This window comes from Mandrillus leucophaeus, unplaced genomic scaffold (genome assembly GCF_000951045.1).
Source record: "Mandrillus leucophaeus isolate KB7577 unplaced genomic scaffold, Mleu.le_1.0 Scaffold464, whole genome shotgun sequence".
Taxonomy (NCBI): Eukaryota; Metazoa; Chordata; class Mammalia; order Primates; family Cercopithecidae; genus Mandrillus; species Mandrillus leucophaeus.
The window spans coordinates 799,667-821,716 of NW_012104965.1; the positions used below are offsets into that span (position 1 = coordinate 799,667).

At 36.7% G+C, this 22,050-nt stretch overlaps 1 protein-coding gene across 7 annotated transcripts in view; it reads left to right on the plus strand.

Moving 5' to 3' along the window:
• Positions 1–22,050, plus strand: part of SGIP1 (SH3-domain GRB2-like (endophilin) interacting protein 1) — a 226,544-nt gene that overhangs the window by 167,570 nt on the left and 36,924 nt on the right. For 6 of the 7 annotated variants that reach the window (XM_011994958.1, XM_011994955.1, XM_011994956.1 and 3 more), the window contains one exon: positions 3,506–3,565. In XM_011994958.1, coding sequence (XP_011850348.1) covers positions 3,506–3,565 — 60 coding nt within the window. Of the gene's footprint in view, positions 1–2,511; positions 2,578–3,505; positions 3,566–22,050 lie in introns of all 7 variants that reach the window. The other variant, XM_011994960.1, reaches the window with a different exon arrangement.

Genomic DNA, 22,050 nt, shown 5'->3' on the forward strand with positions numbered 1-22,050 from the left:
TTGGGAGGCCGAGGAAGGCGAATCACGGGGTCAGGAATTCGACCAGCCTGGCCAACATAGTGAAACCCCATCTCTACTAAAAATACAAAAATTAGCCGGGTGTGGTGGCGGGCACCTGTAGTCCCAGACACTCGGGAGGCTGAGGCAGGAGAATCCCTTGAACTCGGGAGGCGGAGGTTGCAGTGAGCCGAGATCGTGCCACTGCATGCTCTAGCCTAGGTAACAGAGCGAGACTCTGTCTCAAAAAAAAAAAAAAGAGAGAATTTGAACTTTGTGCATATTTGTACAATGTGTTTCTATACTCTCTGCCGCAGAAATCTCAAATCCTGGCCAGAAACTTTGATTCTTAACACATCTAGTATGGGTTCTCTCAAGATGAACCAGAGCGGGTTTAAAATATATATATAGCCATGTAAGACAATAGTCACATTGCTTTATTACTAAGGAGCATACTGATTTAATCTGTTTGATTTTGTTGTGTTTAATTGGTGTCCATCTTCCTGCTGAATTCCTCACCCTCCTGCTCTGTCTTTTCACCTGTTGTGGGTCACCTGACAGCCACTTTTCTCTGAAGTAAATATATTGTCAAGACTGACTGTCCCCAGGCTTCCTGTGCACTGCTCTTCCTCTCCGGAGAGGATGCGCTTCGGCTGTTTAACACCAAAGGGCCTAATCACGACTGACTTGGAATGTCAACTTAATGTAGTCAAATGGTGTGAGGGAGGTAGAGAATTTCAGCAGCAAATTCTCTGAGGTTGATAGCTCAACATTTCCCTCCCACCACAATACTTTTTTTTGACATTTCCTATGGTACTTGAGCCAAAATTGGGGCAAATCTAAAGTAATTCAAGAACTAAAGTTTTAAGAGCAAGTCTAAACCTTCTACACAGCAATTCATGTAAGAAAATGCCCCTAAATGACTTTGGATATGAAATGTCTCATGACAGCTGTGATTACACAATAGCAAGTCTGATGCCACAGCTGAAAATAGGACTTTTTGTGTATTGTCACACTCGCATAAGGAAGAGCTCCTATACAACTGCCTTTTACTGAATTGACACCCTCGATTGAAAAATGTACCATTATTTTATATACAACTGAGAAAGGGGAGAAAAACTACTGGTTGAGCTAACATAAAATGCTTTTTTATTACATTAATTATTTCAGACAGGTTAGAATGTGAAAAAGTGCACAGTTTAGAATCAATGAGCCAGGTTTGGTGGTGTGCAGTGGTAATCTGGTGGTAATCCCAACTGAGATGGGAGGATTACTTGACCCCAGGAATTCAGGACAAGCCTGGGCAACACAGCAAGATTCTCATCTCAGTTTTTAAAAATAATAAATAAATAAAAAGAATCAATGAAAAACAGTAAGTTCTTTTGCATTAGTAAAAGCTCACAGGACCTCTACTATATGACTTGGGGGGAAATCCTATTAATATTATGAGGATAGGGAAATTGCTTAAAGTTACTCTAAGAACCAAGCTCCTTGACATTTCAAGATACAGAGATAACAATAGAGATAATGAGGAATATTATCATTAAATTGTAAATATGGAGTCAAGCTAATAGAATATTTTCCAAGGAACATTATTCTTTGTGGAATATTTTTTCTACCCTCATCCATTTCTTTCTCTGCATTTTTCTTTCTTACTGGTCTTTGTACAGATTTTATTCCATTTTCTATTAAAGTTGTAATAGTATGCATAAGACCTGTGGCATTGAGTACTTTTTAAAAATCACATAGAGTCAAAATCCCAATTACTTGCACTTGTTAGTTGCTGAGAAGGGAGACCTTAGAAAGAGCTGAATTGGTTACAGTCCAGAGCACCAATTCATGCATGATGTTGTGACCAATTTACAAAGACATTCAGACACAGCTGGATACCATAGACAAAGATAAAATTATGATAATGCTGTTCAAAATTAACAGTCCATAACTATCAAAGGCAGGTGCAAGGCAAATTGAATTTGGATACTGATGAGGCTGAAATGGGATAGTTCATACAGGGACCTTGGATTTATACTGTTGCTTTTTTATGGCCATGTTAAAAGCATCTACTTTCCCCATGGGAGGAAGGTGCATACTGAGTGATCCTATTGAGCTGTCAGTGCTCTGTCAGGAGATTCTTGTTGATGGACATATGTCTGACCATTTGAGAATTGTGTTGGAGTGAAATACACTTGCATAAGTCAATTTTTAATGACAGTTCCTTTAGCAACTCCCTGAGAAGATGGGGCGTGACTTCTTCCCTGGAGCTGACTTCAGACAAATTCACAGATGCTAAACCCTGGCTTTTTTTTACATTTTAATTTCCTCTCATAGAATCATCACAAAATAAGCAAAACACTTTTTTATATCGTAATCATAATTCCAGTGTTTTCAGTTTTGTTTCCTTTTTCCATTAAAATCATTCCTGTGTTTCAGTCAGTAAAGTGGGCTTCTTGATTTCATTTGGGATTTGTATTTGTGTTTTTCTTTTCCATTCGTTTATGTTTCTTTGGTTCGTAGTGTCAGAAGATGATGTTTTTTATGACAAACTGCCCTCGTTTGAAAGGCGCTGTGAAACGCCTGCAGGTATGGTGCTAGCCAAGTGATCTCTAGAGACCTAGATTCCAAAAATCCAAGTCATTATCCATCTGAATGCTATAAACTTCATGGACATGCCCCTCACCTCATGAGTGTCCAGTGCCTCTCAGATGCACCCTGTATATTTACTGTTCCTCGTGGAACTCATGCCACTGAAATTTTTTAAGTGACTATATTAAAAAACAGCAGGTTGCATGACAGTTTCTCAGTGAAGAGGTTCAAAAAAGGTGAGATGCTATTGCTGTGTGAATTTACAAAGGAAAGAATAATTTAACTGCTCAGAATTACATGTCCGGTCACTGCTTTTTAATTTAAAAATAATAGAGCATCATTAGTAATCTTGTTTTCTCTTTGGTACATAGGTAAAGGGTGTTTTGTGTCTGGATGCCTAAGGTGATTCCAGGGGAGGGGATGGAAGATATGTGACATCTTCCCTGAAATTTATATTGATATGCAATGCTTTGTCATTTAAAACCTAAGCTAATGTTTTCTACAATCCATAACTCTGAGTTTATCTTTTTGGAAACATAGAAGGGGATGGCATTGAAGATGAAATGGATACAGCAATTGCTGGATGACAGTTTGCCCAAATTAGTGCAGTTAAAATATGCTGACGCCCCTGCATGGCCAGGAAGACTTCCGCTCCATGCACACAAGCACCAAGTATCAAGCGACCACCAACACATGCCCATTCCTTTAGGCCTCCATAGCTTTGCTTTTGCTTTCTGTTTCCTGAACTTAAAAAAAAAAAAAAGCGTAGATTGCCAGCCTTTCCTTTTTCCTGCACGCTAATGGCATGTAGTGCCTCCACCCTTCCCTATAGTGAGATTAATGACCTGCTCTGTAACTCACATTGTGTCCTTCTCTCTCCCTCTCCTTAACCCTTCCCATCCCGCTTCAACTCCTGGCCATACAGAGAATGAACAGCCTTCCCTCGTTTGGTTTGACAGAGGAAAGTTTTATTTGACTTTTGAAGGTAAGTAGTGCATAGCATACCAGATTCTAATTTATACTCCTCCTCATCCTTATTTCCTCATTTGCATTTTCAAGTCCCAGTTCTCTTCAAAAGTTCTGGTCTCGCTTTCCATATGAAAATGCTATGGCTACTTAGAAAATATTCAACACTAAAGGAAATACTACATGAATTTGGTTTGTATATGATCTTCAATTTTTTCACATTAAAAAAAGTTCAAGCTAATTTGCAGTTAATATTGGTTATTTAATGAACTAAGGTCAATTGAAAATAAAACAAAACAAAACAAAACACACTTTTTTGGCCAAGGAACTTAACTCTGTCAACCAGGGCTCTTTCCTAACTCTTTTGCAAATGCAGTGCAACAAATATAAGGACATTTTTGGTTGGTATTGGCATTTAACTTGTTTTGGATGATTAATATTTTAGATGCAACATCTATTATTGTAAAATCTAAATATGTAAAAACATTCTTATGACAAGGAATGCTGTATAAGAGATCAGAAAAATTGGGAAAAGAAAAAAAGGAGTATATTAGTAAGTTTGATCTGCATCTCCTGAAATTGCAATTAAGATAACTCCAGTAAAATGGACAACTATTGCTGGACTTGCCATTTTAGAAGATTAAGGAAAATATACATATGTAATGTCAAATATCTAACCTCACTGTTTGATCATTTGTTATATTCTGCATTAAGGATAAGCATTCTTCTGTTTTCTATTTAAGTTCTAAATCATCTTAACAGGCCAGTCATTTGATTAAATGGTCCATTTAAACTAATGGTGGGGGAAGAGGTTAAGTAATTTAATTTAATTTATGGGCCATCTTACACATAAAAATTTATCACATAAAATCCTACTTTCTAGGATTTTAAATAGCTACATTTACCCCAGGATCAAAAGTTGGCCAAAACACATTTCACTCTAGAATTGAATCTAAATATTGAACTTGTTTTTGTGTTTCATGGCAACAAAATAGAATTTTTGTAACTTGAGTGTGTGTTTTAATGCAATTTTAAAAACCAGAATGGCTGATATACATAAATAGTTTGTATAGTTGTGGCTTTTTTCTCTCAACAATGAATTTTGCTTGCAAGATAGTCATAGAGATGGAAGTTCTTAGGTAGAACTTATCCAGAAAAAGCTCGGGTAGTATTAGGGAAGATGGTCTGATTTCAAATTTCGCAGACATCCTGATTTCTTGAACTGGCCTCGGCAGAAGACAGGTGAATAAGCAGTCTTCAGGAGAGGATGTATCTTCTGCACATGAAGTCAAAGCCTTCATTGCCTTGGGCCATTAATTTTGTGATAACCAAGATGCAAAGTCCGCAACTTGTGACCTCCTAAATTTTCTCTTTGAATTAAACGAAATTAATAAGTGCCCGGGTATTTTTTTTTTTTTTTTTTTTTTTTTTTTTTTTAACTAATCGGCATGTTGCCAAAGAAGAAACTCCAGTTGCATAGGTTGGTAATCTTGAGGTAAAGCAATACCTGTATACTTAAAGGCACTTTGGTTCCATCTGGTCACATCAGATGATGTAGTTTACCTTCTTTTAACTAGGAAATTAAGCAAGGCACTTTGCCAACCCTCAAATAATTGTCTGGAGCTCAACAACAACAACAACGACAACTGTCAGAGTTTTTTGTTGTTTGTTTTGGCTAATGTATGTGTCAGCTTATTTGTTTACGCTTTATTGTGGATCTATTTTGAGAGACAGAGAGAGATCCTTTTTGAAGAAACCAATCTAAAGACATTTTTGGTTGTCTGTTTGTTTTAAAAATACATATTATCAATCAAATATAAATATTTAATAAATGTATAGAATAACATATCACATTTTATGAAAATATATTTGTCAGTAGATTTCTGGGTATTTAAACTTGGTAACATTGCCATTTTAATTAGTGAGATCCAAATTCCTTAAGCATCTCAACTTGGGCCAAGAGAAGTCATGCGAGAAGAGTTTTAATAGAAATTAATTGAAATCTCTAGTACTGTATTATCTTAATCTTGGACTTTGTTCAAGTTTAAGTATAAAGGAGGCTACTTGAAAGGATATGTGAATAGCTGTATCAAGAATGTCGGTGTCACTGCTTCTCTCGCTAAAAAATGTTTATGCAGGTAAAAGTATATTCAAATGCACATCGAGGGAAGCCTTAGAAGAAGCTAAAAATGATGCCTTGCTATCTCTGAGCAAAAAAGGCTATATTTTTTACATGGAGATTTGTTTTCATCATGTACAGTCATTAGACTTGGGTATTTTTAGCTAGTAAAACCTAGAAGAATTTTTTTTTAATTTTTCTGCTGTGATGATAAAATGACATAGAAATGGTGACATTTTAATTTACCTTGAAAATAGGGCCCCCGCCTAAATTTTTATACTGCAAAAACATTTTCCTTCAACATGCTTTATTGAATGGGATTTCTAACATTCTTTTAGGGCACTCTGGTTTTACCTGCATTTGTTATTATTAATATTAATTATCATTATCTTCAATTCTTCATTCAGGGAATGTAGAAGAAGAAAGATTCCCACATCAAAATAGTCATCAGTTCCAAATAGCTTTTCAACTATTATTTATTGACTTCTAAATAGTATTTTTATAGTGTTCAAAACCCTATTCTGTCTTATTCATCATTTTATTCTTACAGTGCTTTAGATATCATTATCACTTAGTCAATATTTGAGCTACTGATCAACCAATCAACTAAGTGGCCTGTGACTTTATTTGAGGATAACATGAGGTGCTTCGCACTTCCAAATTTAAGTTAATAATAGAGATAGAAAAGTGTTAGTGGTTCTAATTCACAAGTCCTAGTGCTTTTCTGAATGTTTTACTTTTAGAAACAGCTTCACTGAAATATGAATTTATAATAAGAATTATATTTATTTTAAGTTGGGAAACTCAGTAAAGATTGCAAATGGTGATTTTTTTGTTTTTGTATTTTTTTTTTTTTTTTTTTTTACGGAGTCTCGCTCTGTCACCCAGGCTGGAGTGCAGTGGCGCGATCTCGGCTCACTGCAAGCTCCGCCTCCCAGGTTCAGGCCATTCTCCTGCCTCAGCTTCCCCGGGACTACAGGCGCCCGCCACCACGCCCGGCTAATTTTTTGTATTTTTAGTAGAGACGGGGTTTCACCGTGTTAGCCAGGACTGTCCCGACCTCCTGCCCTCATGATCCAACCGCCTCCTCTTCCCAAAGTACTGGGATTACAGGCGTGAGCCACCGTGCCCACCCCAAATGGTGATGACTTTTTAAATTCATCAAAGACTGTACCCTATTGAAGCTATCAAGTATTCTGAGGTGGGAGGGCAAGATATTTTCATGACAAATATTAAATAGAAGATAGGACTGCTAGATATTTGAACAATTCCCTAGAGTGTTTGAACATCTAGATGTTTCCAGAAATGTGCTGCACTTTTCCTTGGTTAGCTTTTTAAACTACAAAATCATCTCATATGTGGTGATAAAAAACAAACAAACAAAAAGTCTGCTGCCTTAAGTTCTTAAGTGGCCTCGTGTGGGAATATCAGCTCTATCGTCTGCTCATGTAGCCTCTTACATCTCACACACTCTCATCTCCAGACTGCCCTGTGCTGCTGTTTACTGGTCTTTTCCCCATCATTCCCACCAGGAACATCACATGTCTAGCAGTATCCTTCTCTACATTTCAGTCTCTCAGATGAACTTGTCCACCTGTTTCCTGACAAAATCCTGACTCTTAGGAGCCATCACTTCCGTAGAACTCTCCATGGAGACCTCTCTTCAGTCTTCGGTGGATTGTTCATCATTGGACTAGCAGGCAGAGTTTGGATTATCTTAGCTCCCTATTGCTACTTCCAAAGCCTTCCTGATTGTGAGAGCAGCCGTCTGATAATTCTACCCTCTTCCACTCCTTATTGCTGTTAACAGTTGACCGCAGAGCAGTCCTCTGCATTTACGTTAGAGGTGCTGGCAGCTTGCGTGTCATCCTCTGTGCCACCTCACTTCCCAGCATCATCCTGTGACATAGAGTGTATGTGTGTGACCTGTCTCACACGCTGGCTCCAGGGCCTCTTGATTTTTGCTCCAACAAGCTTTCTCTCCACTTTATTCAGTACTCCACACCTCTGGCCACACCCTGGAAATCGTTCCCCTGGCAAGTCTCATTTCAGCTGTTTCATAATTAAGAATTTGTCACCCTTTTGGTACACCAGGGACTTTAGGAAGCAATATTCTTTCATTCAACAAATATTAAGTGACTGCCTGCTGTATACTAGCACTGTCCTGGGCACTCCCCACTTGTGAACAAAACAGAAAAAATCCCTGTCCCCGCAGAGGTTATGTTCTACTGTGGAAAGTTAAAAATAAAAAGATAAATAAGTAAAATATATATAGTATGAATATGATAATGAGTTCTATAGGAAAAATAAAATAGGAAAGGAGAATAGAGCATAGTGAGGGTTGCAGTTTTAAATTGGGGGATTTGAGGTTGAAAAATGAAAAATAAAATAAAAACAATAATGAATATGAGTAGTTAACATCTGAGAATTTACCATGTGTAAAGCAGTCTCCATCTATTATCTTATTTCACCTGCACAACTCACTGATGCAGAAACTGAGATTCAGGTAATGTAAGTAACTTTCACAGGGTCACACAGTCAAAAGAGACAGAGTGGCAGGGTACAGTGGCTCACTCCTGTAATTCTAGCACTTTGGGAGACCGAGGCGAGTGGATCACCTGAGGTCAGGAGTTCAAGACCAGCACAGCCAACATGGTGAAACTCCACCTGTACTAAAAGTACGAAAATTAGCTGGGCATGGTAGCATGTGCCTATAATCCCAGCTACTTGGGAGGCTGAGGCAGGAGAGTTGTTTGAACCCAGGAGGCGGAAGTTGCAGTGAGCCAAGATCATGTCACTGCACTCCAGCCTGGGCAACAGAGTGAAACTCCATCTCAAAAAAAAAAAAAGGAGACTAATGATTCAAACTCTGGCCACCTATCCGGAGGCCACTCTGCTCCATCACTTCACCCTACTGTACCTACATAATCTCATTCAGTCCTTGCCACAAAGGTTTTGCCCTAATCTAGCCTTCTAGCTCTCTAATTTCCTGATACTACATCTAATTTTTCCCTTTTATTTTTAGTTGACAGATAATAATTTTCCTATTTATAGGATACCAAGTAATATTTCAATACATGTGTATTATGTAGAATAATCAAATCAGGGTAATTAGCATATCCATCATCTCAAATATTTCTCATTTTTTGGGTTGTGAACATTCAAAATCCTCTTTTTGGAAATATACAGTAAATTATTGTTTTCAATATTTACCATACAGTGCTATAGAATACTAACATTTAGTCCTCTTACCTAGTTGTAATTTTGTACCTATTAACCAGCCTTTGACCCCACTGAGACCTCTGTCCTCATGTTCTTCCTGTTCTCAGTCCACTAACCCAGGTGGAGACACTCAAGTTCTTTTCATTATCCAGATGAGACCTGAGAGAGGAAAAATACGTTTCTGAAAGGACCTTAATCATTTACATAATAGGAGCTATATTTTTTCTCTTTGGGCATTTTAAATGTCTGACCATCTTAAGCAGGTTATTAAATACCCCTGCTCAGTAATTGGCAGGTCACAATTATAGCCATAGAGCATTCGACTTTTCTTACCCTGACGTAGCAATAAAGCAAGAAATGAACAGGTCAAATTTCTCACATGCAGTCACAAGAATACTAATTCATTCATTTGAGAGTCACTAAAGAAAGGAAAATTGGAAGATATGACCAATTTTCTGGGAAGCAATGGCTATGCCAAATTCACATTATTCTCAAGTGGGACATAGTACTTTCCCCACTGAAGGCCCCTTTCAATCTATAACAGGAAAATGTTTATGTACCCACTCTGCAAATCACAGCATTAAGTACGACCAGGTTGGGGAAACAATACAGAAACATTAAAAGCAGTTTTACAAGACTGTCTTCATTAGAAATATTAGAACCACGCTCCCTAGCTATTCTGAGTTTTTATATGTGGACTGTATTGTATATCTAAAATGAAAAATTCATTCTATTAAAATAACTGAAGGTCACAGAGAGTTTTTTTAATAGCCTAAACCTGTTAAGAAGATTAAAGTTGAGCTGAACCTGCAAAATGTTCTATCAGGCAGTTCTGCCAGGGTTTCAGTAGTATACTTTACCTCTTCATAATAAATTAGTTGCTTGGTTCTGAAAATTTTGACATTGACCAGCATGCTGATTATACTTGGTGTCCTGCTCTTTGAGGCAATTGTCCTGTCTTATTCATGGTTAGTGTAGGACTGTCATGCTAGTGACAGAACAGAAAGCCAGCAAAGTGTCCCCTGTTTCTGGCCTGAGGCCTAGGCCAAAATGGAAGGAATAGGCTTCTAGGGAGGACATAAATGTACAGAATTCATGTTAGAATTCCATAGATGGGAAAGCTGGAGAGCAGGTGTTACCTTCTGTTCCAAGCGTGTCACCATGCAAGGAGGACCTAGTTGGTGAAAATATCATTTTGCTTGGATTCAGCGTATCTGGGGTGCTGCTGTTTTTGCCAGTAATGCTGATGCAATGTATCGCTGATGAGCGCTTAACATGGGCTACATTCTGAGCTAGTTACTCCACATCCACAAGCTCATGTCACTCACAAAACAGTCCTAGGAAGTGGGTACTATTGTTATTCACATTTTACAGATGAGTAAACAGAAGCTCTGAGCACTTAGGTAACTTCTCTGAGATTACACAGCTAGTTGGTGGTTAAATCCGTTAGAGGGGAGTTACTGATAACACACCTAGTCAGTGGTTAAATACGTTAAATGGAAGTTACTATTATGTCACAAAACTGATGTTCCTAACCACTATGCTACTCAGGTCTTGGTTGTGTCACTCAATAACCATACGATCTTGATATTTAATGTCTCTGAGTCTCTGTTCTATCATCTTTAAAATGGAAAGCATAATACCCACCTGTCAGGATAATTGGGAAAATCAGATAAGATACATTGTTTTTGTTTAATAAAGTACTATACATATGAAAGGTTTTAAATTATCCATGCCTTGATGTTGCATCAAATTAAATAAGAATTAAAGGAAGACACCAAGAAGGTATTGCATCCAAGATGCATTTGTTTCTCATTTCTGGTCTCTTCCTGGTCTCTAAAGTGATCTCGTGGGTGTCTGATGGTGACTATGCTTAGAAGCTTCTTATGTGTCTATCAGACTCACTGATAATGTAGTTTCTTCCTCTTATGGCCATAATGGTTCAAAACACAGTTGTTTCTGAATATGTCTCTCATGCAAAAGAAAACACAATCTAATAGGTTTAAAATAGATAAACATTGGGCAGCATTTGCTTTGCTCAAGATTGAAGCCTTTCACTCCCCATAGAGGAACGGAACCCTGCATGTCAGCTGCACTTCCCTGGGTGCAAAAGTAGATTCTAGAACAGGACTTCTCATCTGACTGGAGTAATCAAATGGGGAACTAACAACAATAGCAGAAAGTCCTGAGCCCCCCCAAAAGAAGGGTTGCTATGTGTGGACAATTTTAAAACCTGAATTGTAAGTTAAATAGCTCCCCAGAGCAGGAAAATGAGTAACAGAATAGAAAAGTTAAAGAATATTCACTCATTTATTTCTGCATTCAGTGCTTCACAACCAGTCCATGAGCTCTTCTTAGCTACAAGCCCTTGTGCTGGAATTATGGAAGTGAAATAATACAACTTCTGCCTTCCAGTAGTTCACAAGAAATAGAAGAACAGAAGAAATAGAAGAGTTTGGCACTTCCTATATAAAGCATCCTGTAGCAAAGGCAATGGTAGAATTGCAAAAATGTTCTAGTAGTTAGGGTGATGGAAGAAATGGGAGCAACATTATACCTGCATAGACTCTACTTTGAAGCACTATAACATGTTGCTATGTTAGAGTCTAATAGAAAATCTTATGAGATATGTAAATGTTAACCTAAGCTATGTTTGGTATTATCCTAGTATTAGAAATTACTTAATTAACGCATATCCATTTGCTCTCAGTACACATATACATACATATGCACACACACACATGCACACACACACATGCACACACACATAGAGCTAATAGAGAAAAGGATATGGAATATATATATCATATATGATATGATATGGAATATATGTGCCATATATGATATTATATGGAATATATGTGTCATATATGATATGATATGTATCACACATATATTCTATACCATATGTATGATATATTGATATATTGACATATTGATATAGTATACATATATAGTATATCAGCTATATCACATTTTACATATGATATGTATCATATATAATATATGACTGTAACCTACAGTATGATATATATGTTTTCATATATGATGTATCTCACATGTTTTCATATATGATATATATCATGTTTTCATATATGATATATATGAAATATGGAATATACATGGTATATTGCATATCATAGATATTTCGTATCACATATATAAAGAGAAAAAGAACTCTGTGTGTGTATGTGTGTGTATGTGTGTTTGTGCATGAGTTCTGGAATAAGCCTTCTAAATCTTAGTTACAACCTCAGCACAATGTGTGACTTTAGGCAGGTTACTTAACCTCTCTAAGACTTAGTTTCCTCCTCTGAAAATTGGAATAATAATGGCACCTCTTTCATAGGGTTGTGGTCAAGATTAAAATTAAACACTGAGAACAGTGCATGCAAAGCACTCAGATATAAGCAACTGTTTTCCAACTTCATGCATCCTTTGCTTGTAACATGGCTGTGTTTTACTTAGTTCTTGGCTGCTTTGGAGAAGCTTCAGTTGTGGCATTCTTGTCTTCTTCTACATGAAAATATGACAATTTGATTCTGCTGTGAGTTGCTACGTGGTCTCCCTTCCTTGTCAGCAGAGATGATAAGCAGTGTTTTCTGTGCTGGTATGGAGCAAGACAGTGATTTGGAAGCATCACGCCACTGCGTTGCTGTACACCCTTTGCCTCCACTAGAGCCCATTATTAAAGCTGACTTGTTGAGACTAATGTTCTGCATGGCAGTGTACTCCTGGGGGTTCTGTGTTAACACTAATGGGAGATGTGGCAGAAAATCTTTTACCCTCTCTTTTATTAAAGGATTTGTAAATCATAGCACTTCTGCAGACTTGACAAATGATTTCAAACTTCCTGAGAAAAGAATGGAGAAGCTGAGAATTCCAAGGGGAAACTGCTTCATCTTTGGATGGTTCTGAGCCTTCAACATGCAATTGCTGGCTGATGACCTCAATAGAGTTTGTTCCTATTATGTCTTTTAAGAAGAGCTGTCCACAGACTTCGACTGCCTACCCCATTTCAGAATACTCTTTTTATGAACCTCTGACATAAATGAATGAAGAAAGTATACTAGTGATCCAAAGAGATTTTACTAAGACTCAGAAGAAGCTCCCATTTATAAGCCTTTTTAAGTGTCTGGTGTGGATATATTTGATCAGCACCACATATACTCCAAACAAATTTTAGACAGTTACTTGTATAAGGTTTTTGCAAACTATAAAATACTATTCAAAAGTAATCATTTCCTAAGATAATAATTAGTATTAAGGTATATTTGATATGTGCTAGGCATGTGCTAAGAATTTCATATTAATCATTTCGTTTATTACATCAAAGATTGACTGGGAGACATTAACATAAGGCATTAACATAAGTCACTGTCCTTAAGATTTTAACCTGTTTATGTCTTCAACTATTTTGCACTGTGTGTGTAATCATTTCTGCCACAGCATGGACTGTCAGCAGACAAAAAATGTCGTGGACTTTGTCTTCTCTTCTGCTGACTCTGCTGTACCCAGTCACCAGGACCCAAGTGAATATGGCCTTGGGGCTTCTTTTCTTGCTGACGCACATTCACACAGGCAGTGTGTGCTATTTACAACTGTGTTTCTTCGTCTTCTATTCAGCGTAATAACAGCATGACTTCCCCTAAGATCTGATTCAGAGAATTGAAATATGCCCTGAGAAAACACGAAAGGTTTTTCTGGAGAAGTGTCCCAAGGGTAATATTAATTGTTCAAGGACGTTTCGGAAAAGTTGCGATCATCACTGTGGCAAATGAATCTAGGAAGAGGAAGTATGAGTTATTTAATGTCGGTTACTCCTTTCCTTAGATTTTTGCCTTTTTTGGACTTTACACACAGCCCATTTACTATGAAACTAGCAGCTCAAATAGCAGGCTTTCAGGCAGTCAAACTGTGGCAGACTGCATTCTTCCTGCTTCTCCAATCATATTTATCAGTCTCATTGGGGGAATAACTTCCAGTAGTGCTCAAAATTACCAGCATCCAATTTGTAACTGCAAGGACCCATTCAAGAAATAAAAGAGAGTTCTCATAAGTGGGAGTTGAACAATCAGAACACATGGACACAGGGAGGGAAACAACACACACCGGGGCCTGTCAGGGGTTGGGAGGCAAGGAGAGGGACAGCATTAGGACAAATACCTAATGCACGTGGGACTTAAAAACTGGATGACGGGTTGATGAGTGCAGCAAACCACCATGGCACATGTATACCTATGTAACAAACCTACACATTCTGCACATGTATCCCGGAACTTAAAGTAAAATTTAAAAAATAAATAAAAAACAAATTTTTTCTGAATTCCAGTTATATTAAAACAAAAACAAAACAAAACAAGAGAACTTCTTCATTACTTTGGATCACCAATGTATTTCTTCTTTTTAATGAATTATTGTTTTCAGTATAATCTGAAACTTTTTTTGTTATAATTTGCTTCTTACTATCAAACCATTTATTTTAATTTGGTTACTCATCTTCATTACCTTTATCTCACATTTTATTTTAATCTAAACATTGTCTTTTCTCTTTGATAAATAAATGTAAAGATGACAAAAGAAAAAAGAAAGAAGAAATGTAGAAATCTCAATGATATTTAAAATTCCAAAGTAATTATCAATATATACTTACATTTTTTCCTCAATATCAAAGTAACACACATTATAGAAAACTTGGAAAAATAGAAAGGTATTTTTAAAAAGATCTATAATCAAATAACTGTAGATGACTGCTTTTATCATTTTGATGTTTTTCAGTTCTAAGATTTTGCATGTGAATGTGAGTCTGCGTGTGTGCGTGTATAGTTTATATTATCACACAGTGTATAATTATGCATCATTTTATTTTAACATATGCTAGTATTCCGCTTGACACTTCAAAGAATTTAGAAATAGCTCACAGTTGGCTTTATTGTGATCATGACATTAAGTTAAACATATTATTACTTTTAAAAATTCAAACATGGGAAAGTATAAATAAAAGAGTAAATATCACCCCAAAATCACACTATTTAGAGAGTAGTAGAAATAACATTTTTGATGTTTTGGTGAAAATTTTTGATGAAACCCTCTCTGCATGTATCTGCACACACACACACACTGACACACATACACACACAAATATGTGTGCTGCATTTACTTCATCCCAAGAAGCCATACATTGGGATATGCTCCATTGTTTTCACAAGTTTTTGGGTGCAAAATAAACTTTGTCAAGTGTAGAAAAGCATTTTTTTTTCCCGACCAATAATAATAGACAAAGTGCAAGTCACTATCTTCAGTATAACCATCAGAAACTGAGCCTAAATCTATTTCGTATTCAGAATCTGCAGACACATCTGAATCACTTCTGGCCATCAGCAGTTACAGTTAATATCATAGTGGCGTGATGACTTTTCTATACCATATGTTTATAACTTTGACCTCTTTATATTCTTTGCATTGATGGTTTAATTTTGTGACACATCAAAAATTCCAGAATTTTATCTGCATTAGCTTTCCAGAATTTTATCTGCATTAGCTTTCCAGAATTTACTTATAAATTGTTGCAAAGTAAACAATTTCCTTGAAAGTCAACAAGAAATTTTTGACAGATACAGTTTTAGCATCTGAGTGTCCCTTTAGGATGCATGTCAGTCATAACCTACTCATTTCATCTTTCAAAATTCTGTAGCTTAGATTCCAAAGAATGTGGCAGTTTCTCCCACCAGCAGTTGCACAGTCTGGTAGACAACTGTTAATTTTCCAAGAGAGTTGATGAGTTGTCCAGGGGCGTTCACATCTTTGGCCCTTTTAAGCCTGAGATTAGTGCTTCTCAAACTTTTTTTCATTATCCCTCTTTCCTTGCCCAGAGAGCCTCTATTAGACCTTGTTTTTCCCTAATTGCTCCCCAAGTCGAATTCTAATATCACAGATGTACTGTACATCCGGTCATGTGCTATATGTATATTTGTGTGCTTTATATATTTAACAAGTAAGATTTCTTTCACCTTCCCCAAAGAACCAATTTTTACTCCCTTTGGGGTGATACTTCCGCTTTGAGAAGGCATGCCATGCCTGCAGCTACATCTCGGATCACAACTTCCTAGGATGTAGGGGTGAACATCTTTAACACAGGGTAGGGTTTAATAATACAATGGAAGTTAGACCTGGTTTTCAGTCCCAGCTCCCCTACTTACTGTAGAGCAAATTACCTTGAGCAAGTTATTTAACTTCACTACGGTTTAATTTAAAAGAGTGTACCTCAAAGAGATGTTTTGAGATTAGAAGACATGAGGCATGTAATGTGTTCAGCACAGTGGCCATCGTATACAAGTGCTTTACATAAATTAGCTTTTGATATATTTATTCATATTCTTCATAGTACCACGCTATAGCTGGCTGTTTCCGATGCTTGATCAAACTCTCACTGCTGTCTACGTGAAAGTGTTTAAAATTTGGCTGTATGAGTCTTCATACTAAGACAAAGGAAATCCTGTTTTTAGACTAACTGAGGAAATCAATTTGAACAAGTGTACGTTCACTTTTCTTTCATTTTTATTATGGCTTTGTCTTCTGCCTTATGTTCATATTTAACAGTAGTTTTTTTGTTGAATACACTTGTTCTGACTTCAATAATAAAAAGAAAGTATAATTTTCTCATTTTCTGAGTCAAACATTTTAGGAAGTTAATTCAAGTGGGCATTAATTTTGGATGACAGTTTAGGTGCTCTAGGCAAAGACCCAGGTTGAAGACAAATTCTCTACCAAACATGGAGAAAAATGTCAATTGACTGTATGTTTCTGGACTGAGCAGAATTTGAAAAGTGAAAAAATATATATGCACATGAAATATATATATATAACCAGGGCAAGTGAGCAGAGATTTATGAAGAGGAAGACTGGAAATAACTCTAATCCTATTTACATACTCAGAAATCCAGTACTCTTAATTCTACTCTATGAGAACTGACTTTCTTTCTTATTTATTTATTTATTTATTTATTTATTTAGGGCATCCAAGCATGTTTATTAATCATTTGAATTTCTTTTTTATTTTAACTGTTACACTTTAAGTTCTGGGATACATGAGCAGAACATGCATGTTTGTTACATAGGTACACATGTGCCATGGTGTTTTGCTGCACCCATCAACCCGTCATCTACATTAGGTATTTCTCCTAATGTTATCCCTCCCCAACCTCCCGCCCCCAACAGGCCCCAATGTGTGTTGTTCCCCTGCCTGTGTCCATGTGTTCTCGTTGGAGAACTGACTTTCTTAAGTACACTTCCCTCATTTTCATTAAGGAGAATATGCAGCACTCTGAAAAGCATGTAGCAAGGATAACTCACCCAGTGCCACCGTGGGTGAGGACGAGGCCTATGGGGCTCTTATATGGAAAAGTGTGGAGTCAAGTGAATCTAGATTTGAATTCTGACTCCACCATTTACTGGCTGCAAAAACATGAGTAAATGGTTCTCTCCTCTCAGACTCAGTTTCTTGATCTGTAATACGTAGTAATGCTTATCTGGACACCTGGTTGTAGTCATAATTAAATGATGCACTATGTGTAAAGCATAAAAGACAGTATCTAGCTCATAGCAAGTATTCAATAATATTGTTCCTCCCCTTTTGAGGTTTGCCCTTTTTCCTCTGTATTCTCACTCAGCAGGTCAATTGATGCTACTTACCTCGGGACAGGAGAAGCCAAGGCAGCACTTACAGAAGCTTCTTGACTTTTTTAAGCTTCAGTTTGTCAGGTGTAAAATGGGGATAACAATACATCTTTCTTAAAAGTGTGAGGATCTAATAAGGAAATGTGTGTGGAACATTTAGCACAATCCCCAGAATTCAGAATTCAGAAAGATATATTTTATATATCTTATATATTTTATATAATATTTTATATAATCTAAGCCAACTACAATCATAATATTCCAAGATTTAGAGAAAAGGGAAAAAAATTAAAAATTTATATGTGATAACTTTATTTTGACTTATTTTCTCCCAAACCTATCCTAAACATTTTTGAAAAGTTTTTGCTATGATAAACAAGTAACTTTATTAATCATCACTTCAGCTAAGATTTACAATGTCACAGGAGCATACTTACCTTTTCAAGTTAAGCTCTCATGATACCGTTCTTTCTACTGAACTATATAGAAAGAATTTCTACTTTTCTTTTTATGCTTTCCTCATTTACTAAATGCATCTGGTGCTGAGGAGAGCCTGAAACAGTATGTTACATGTCATGACTGTGAGGCAAATTCTTCTTCACTGCTAATGATAATGGCTGCCAAGTTATTGAGTTTTTACTGTGTGTCAGGTACTGTAATTTACATAAACTAATGAAACTCTTTGTCCCAGTGTTCACTCTTGGTTACCTTGCAGTTACTGGATTCTGAAGACAAGCAAAGACCACAGCAACATGAAACTATTTACTTATTATCTTAGTCCTCATTCTAATACACTTTTTCCCAATTAACACTGGTGTCCATTCCCACCCATTACATGAATGCAGAACCCAATAAGTTTTCCCGTAGACATCTGATCATATAAACAATGGATATACCATGCAAATACAGTGCATATTTATTGCAAGTGAAATTGCCAGTCTTAGAAAGGATATAGGATTCCATGAAGTCCATGAAACTGGTGATGTAAAGCTTTTCATCACACCCAAAGTCATTGTCAGTCTAGAATTTAACAGAAATTAAAACCATTAATTACTAAAAAAGAGGGAAAAACATAAGCTTACATCCGAGCCACTTCAAAACAAAGACAAGAAACTGAGAGACCCTTAGAATAATGTATAAAACTCTCAATTAACTCTGCAATAATGCTCCATTTATGATCGTGAATCAAAGCCAAACCTAAATCTTGGGTGATGTGTAAAGCTGTAATACAATTTTATCAGAAAAATATACCCTTCCCAAAAAATCAACACAAATTATTTTTATTCATTATAAGAACTCAATTATTAATGTAGCTTAAACTTTGTTAATAAAAGATCGTTTCACAAGTTTAGTTTATGACAGGTTAGAATCTCAATCAAACCTGTCTGTCGTTATGTACTATGAAATTTTAATATCCATTTTAAGTACCTTAATTGTTAAATGACTTCTCTGTTATTGACTATCCTCAAATAACAAGAACATAGAACATCCTGTATCATCATATTTAATCCTCCGAATGTCTGCAAAAGGTACTCTCTTCATTTTACAATGTGATGAAGCTGAAACTCAGAGAGGTCAGGTAATTTTTCAGGGTCACAAAGTAAGGGTAAAACCCAGATTCAGAATTAATTCAATCTCTTTACAACATTCTTTCTCTTTGTCCCTGCATTATATATAACATATTCTATAAATTATTATACAGTTGGGTCTCATGTATCTTTTTCCTAATTCTAACTAATACAATCAGCTTTTAAAGAAAAAACTAGTCTAATTTTCACTCTTTGCTGCTTCATATATCTTCTGGAGCATTGTCTCTCTTCTATGCACTCTGAGGCTTTCTGATGTCTCCATCTGTTGGTTATATCCCTGTATTGTCATCCCTGGGCATAAGGGTCATTTGCCCCCTGCCTGCAGCAGATCTGGTAGGGTGGGCGGTTGTTTGGCCTGATAGCCTGCAAAATGGGGACAGTCAGTAAACAAATCAGCCCACTCTCTCCTGCTGTCCATGCTTCAGATTGTGTTTTCGGGGTGACTGTTTCCAACCTCAGATGAACAGAAGGTAAAATACGCAGCTATCTTCGCATCTGGCATTAGTGGTGCAGATCCTTCCTGCATTTGGATAAGATTGGGAGCACTGGTATTATTGTCCCAATTTAACAGAGATGAAGCTAGAATCATTGACCATCTCAGGTCAAATATTGAAGAAGCACAGTCAAGACTGAAGCCCACACCCTCTGACGCCATCCTAGACTCCTTATTGCAGGCATTTGTTATCTGAATTTGAGCAGGTTACTTAAGCACTCTAGCTTTCCTATAAGAAACAGTTGTTTGAAATAGCACCTACTTGGTGAGATGGTGGTGCAAATTAAGGAAGATAACACACGTGAATTATTGCACAGAGTATGAATACATTACATAATAGATATTACCATTTATTGTTAATTTTGTGAAAATGCCACAATACCCCCAAGGGAGCCACTAGTTTGACATAAATTCATACTAAATGTAAAACTGAAAATACGTTGTCTTCATGAGCTGGCTTTGATGAGAGAAAGCGCTAAACTTCAACATTGCAAAGTGAACGAGATTATATGGAAAACGGAGAAAGTGCACAGGAAGAGGAGACTGGCCTGCCCGAATGCAGGCTTGCTTACTGCACATGACTGGCAGAAGTGCATAGGAGGCACCTTGATTAAACTCAGGAGGCAAACGCTCCTTTATTTATAAAAGGAAACCTTATACTTGTATTCAATTTCTGTACCTGTGCATTTTGCTTTTTTTCTCTTTCCTCTTTTTTTTCTAATTTTTTATTTCTCTTCTAAAAACTCTCTTCCTCTTCTTTAAACACTTACATATACAATCTGTTCTCCTTCCGCACGTTCATTTTTCATTTGTCTCCCCATGAAATGCTTTCATAAATTAAGGACCTCATCTTTTAAAGATGTCAGAAGTCATACTGCTATTAAGAATTTAAATTATTTTTACCTCAGGCTGTCTACATATGTATATCTGTGTGACCTTGCTTGGTAATGAGAGTCACAGAAAACTGCCTTTCAGAAAACACACAGTCACACACTGGTGATTCTCTGTGCCCTCTTCCGTTCCTCAGAACCCCCTCAAAGCATGCATGTCAATTACTTCCCAGTACTCTGGAGATGCTTTTCTGTTGGAGGTCCAGAGGCTAATGGCAGCAACTCATCCTTCCGGGGGTACCACAAATACATCATCAGGTTCCTAAGATAACTCTCTCCTGACTTCTATGCTCCTTGAGCAAGGTAGGGAGGAGGGTGGCATCCGGAGTCAGGCAGTGCTTGGTTTGCATCACAGTTCTGTTTTGATTGTTTACTTGCCAGGTGACGATGGCAAGGCTATTGAATGACTTGAAACCATTTTCTCATCTGTAAAACAAGGGCAAGAATGGTACTTATAGCGCCCATAAACTTACCTTATTACCAGGATTAGTAATTAATATAAGTAAAGTCCTTTGAATAGTGGTTGGTATGCAGTAAGAGATAGAAATTTTCATTACTGCTACAATTACCATTAAGAGAGCCAGAAAACCTAAGATTGAATTTCAGCTTCACCACTTACCAGCAGGGTCACTTTGGGCCAGAGATAATTACACCTAACCTGTGTACACTCCAGTGTACAAAGGACTTAAGCCACGTTAGTGTTTGATTTTTGATGTTATTGAAGGACAGACAAAAAAACCATGTCAGTAAATACTGCCTCCAATTGAATTCTTGGTAAATTATTATTAACAATAATATAATAATTACAATATTAGACTGTTGTCTAACTTCATACAGTGTTTCATTTGTAGTTAATATTATAATCCTCTTTTATACAATAAACTCCATAGAGGGAAGGATATGCCTCATACATTTCTGTGTATCCCTCGGCACCTAGCACAATGTCTAATTATTACAGGAACTCACATTTTAATAAATTAATTATGATTATTCAAATAATCTATTTGTTTATTTGAATAAAATAAACATGCATTCAACCAACTTTATCTCCTTTTGACACAAGTATTATTATCAAGCCACTGAAATCAATATAATAGCTACCTATGTGATATGTGAAAAATTAGGCACACATGCACAGATTATATGATAGAATTTTAGTGACGGAAGGAAGTTGAAAGAATTCTACGCTAACTCCATGCTCAGAGAAGAATTCTATTTGTTTTGTATCTCCCTTTGCTTCTGCCTAGAAACCTACTGAACTTCAAAGAACCAATTCTAATTCAACAACCTCAGTAAAGTTCACCCTGACAAAAATGACGGCAACAAAAACAATAATATTAGTCATATGTTTTCAAGTACATACCATGTTAAGTATTTCACAAATAATTTATGCTGTTTGATGTTCACCATGAGCCTTTAACATTGATACTATCTTTATACCATTTTAAAGATGAGGAAACTGATTACAGAGAGACTTAAATACATTGTCCCTCGACATACAGATGGTAAGCCAAA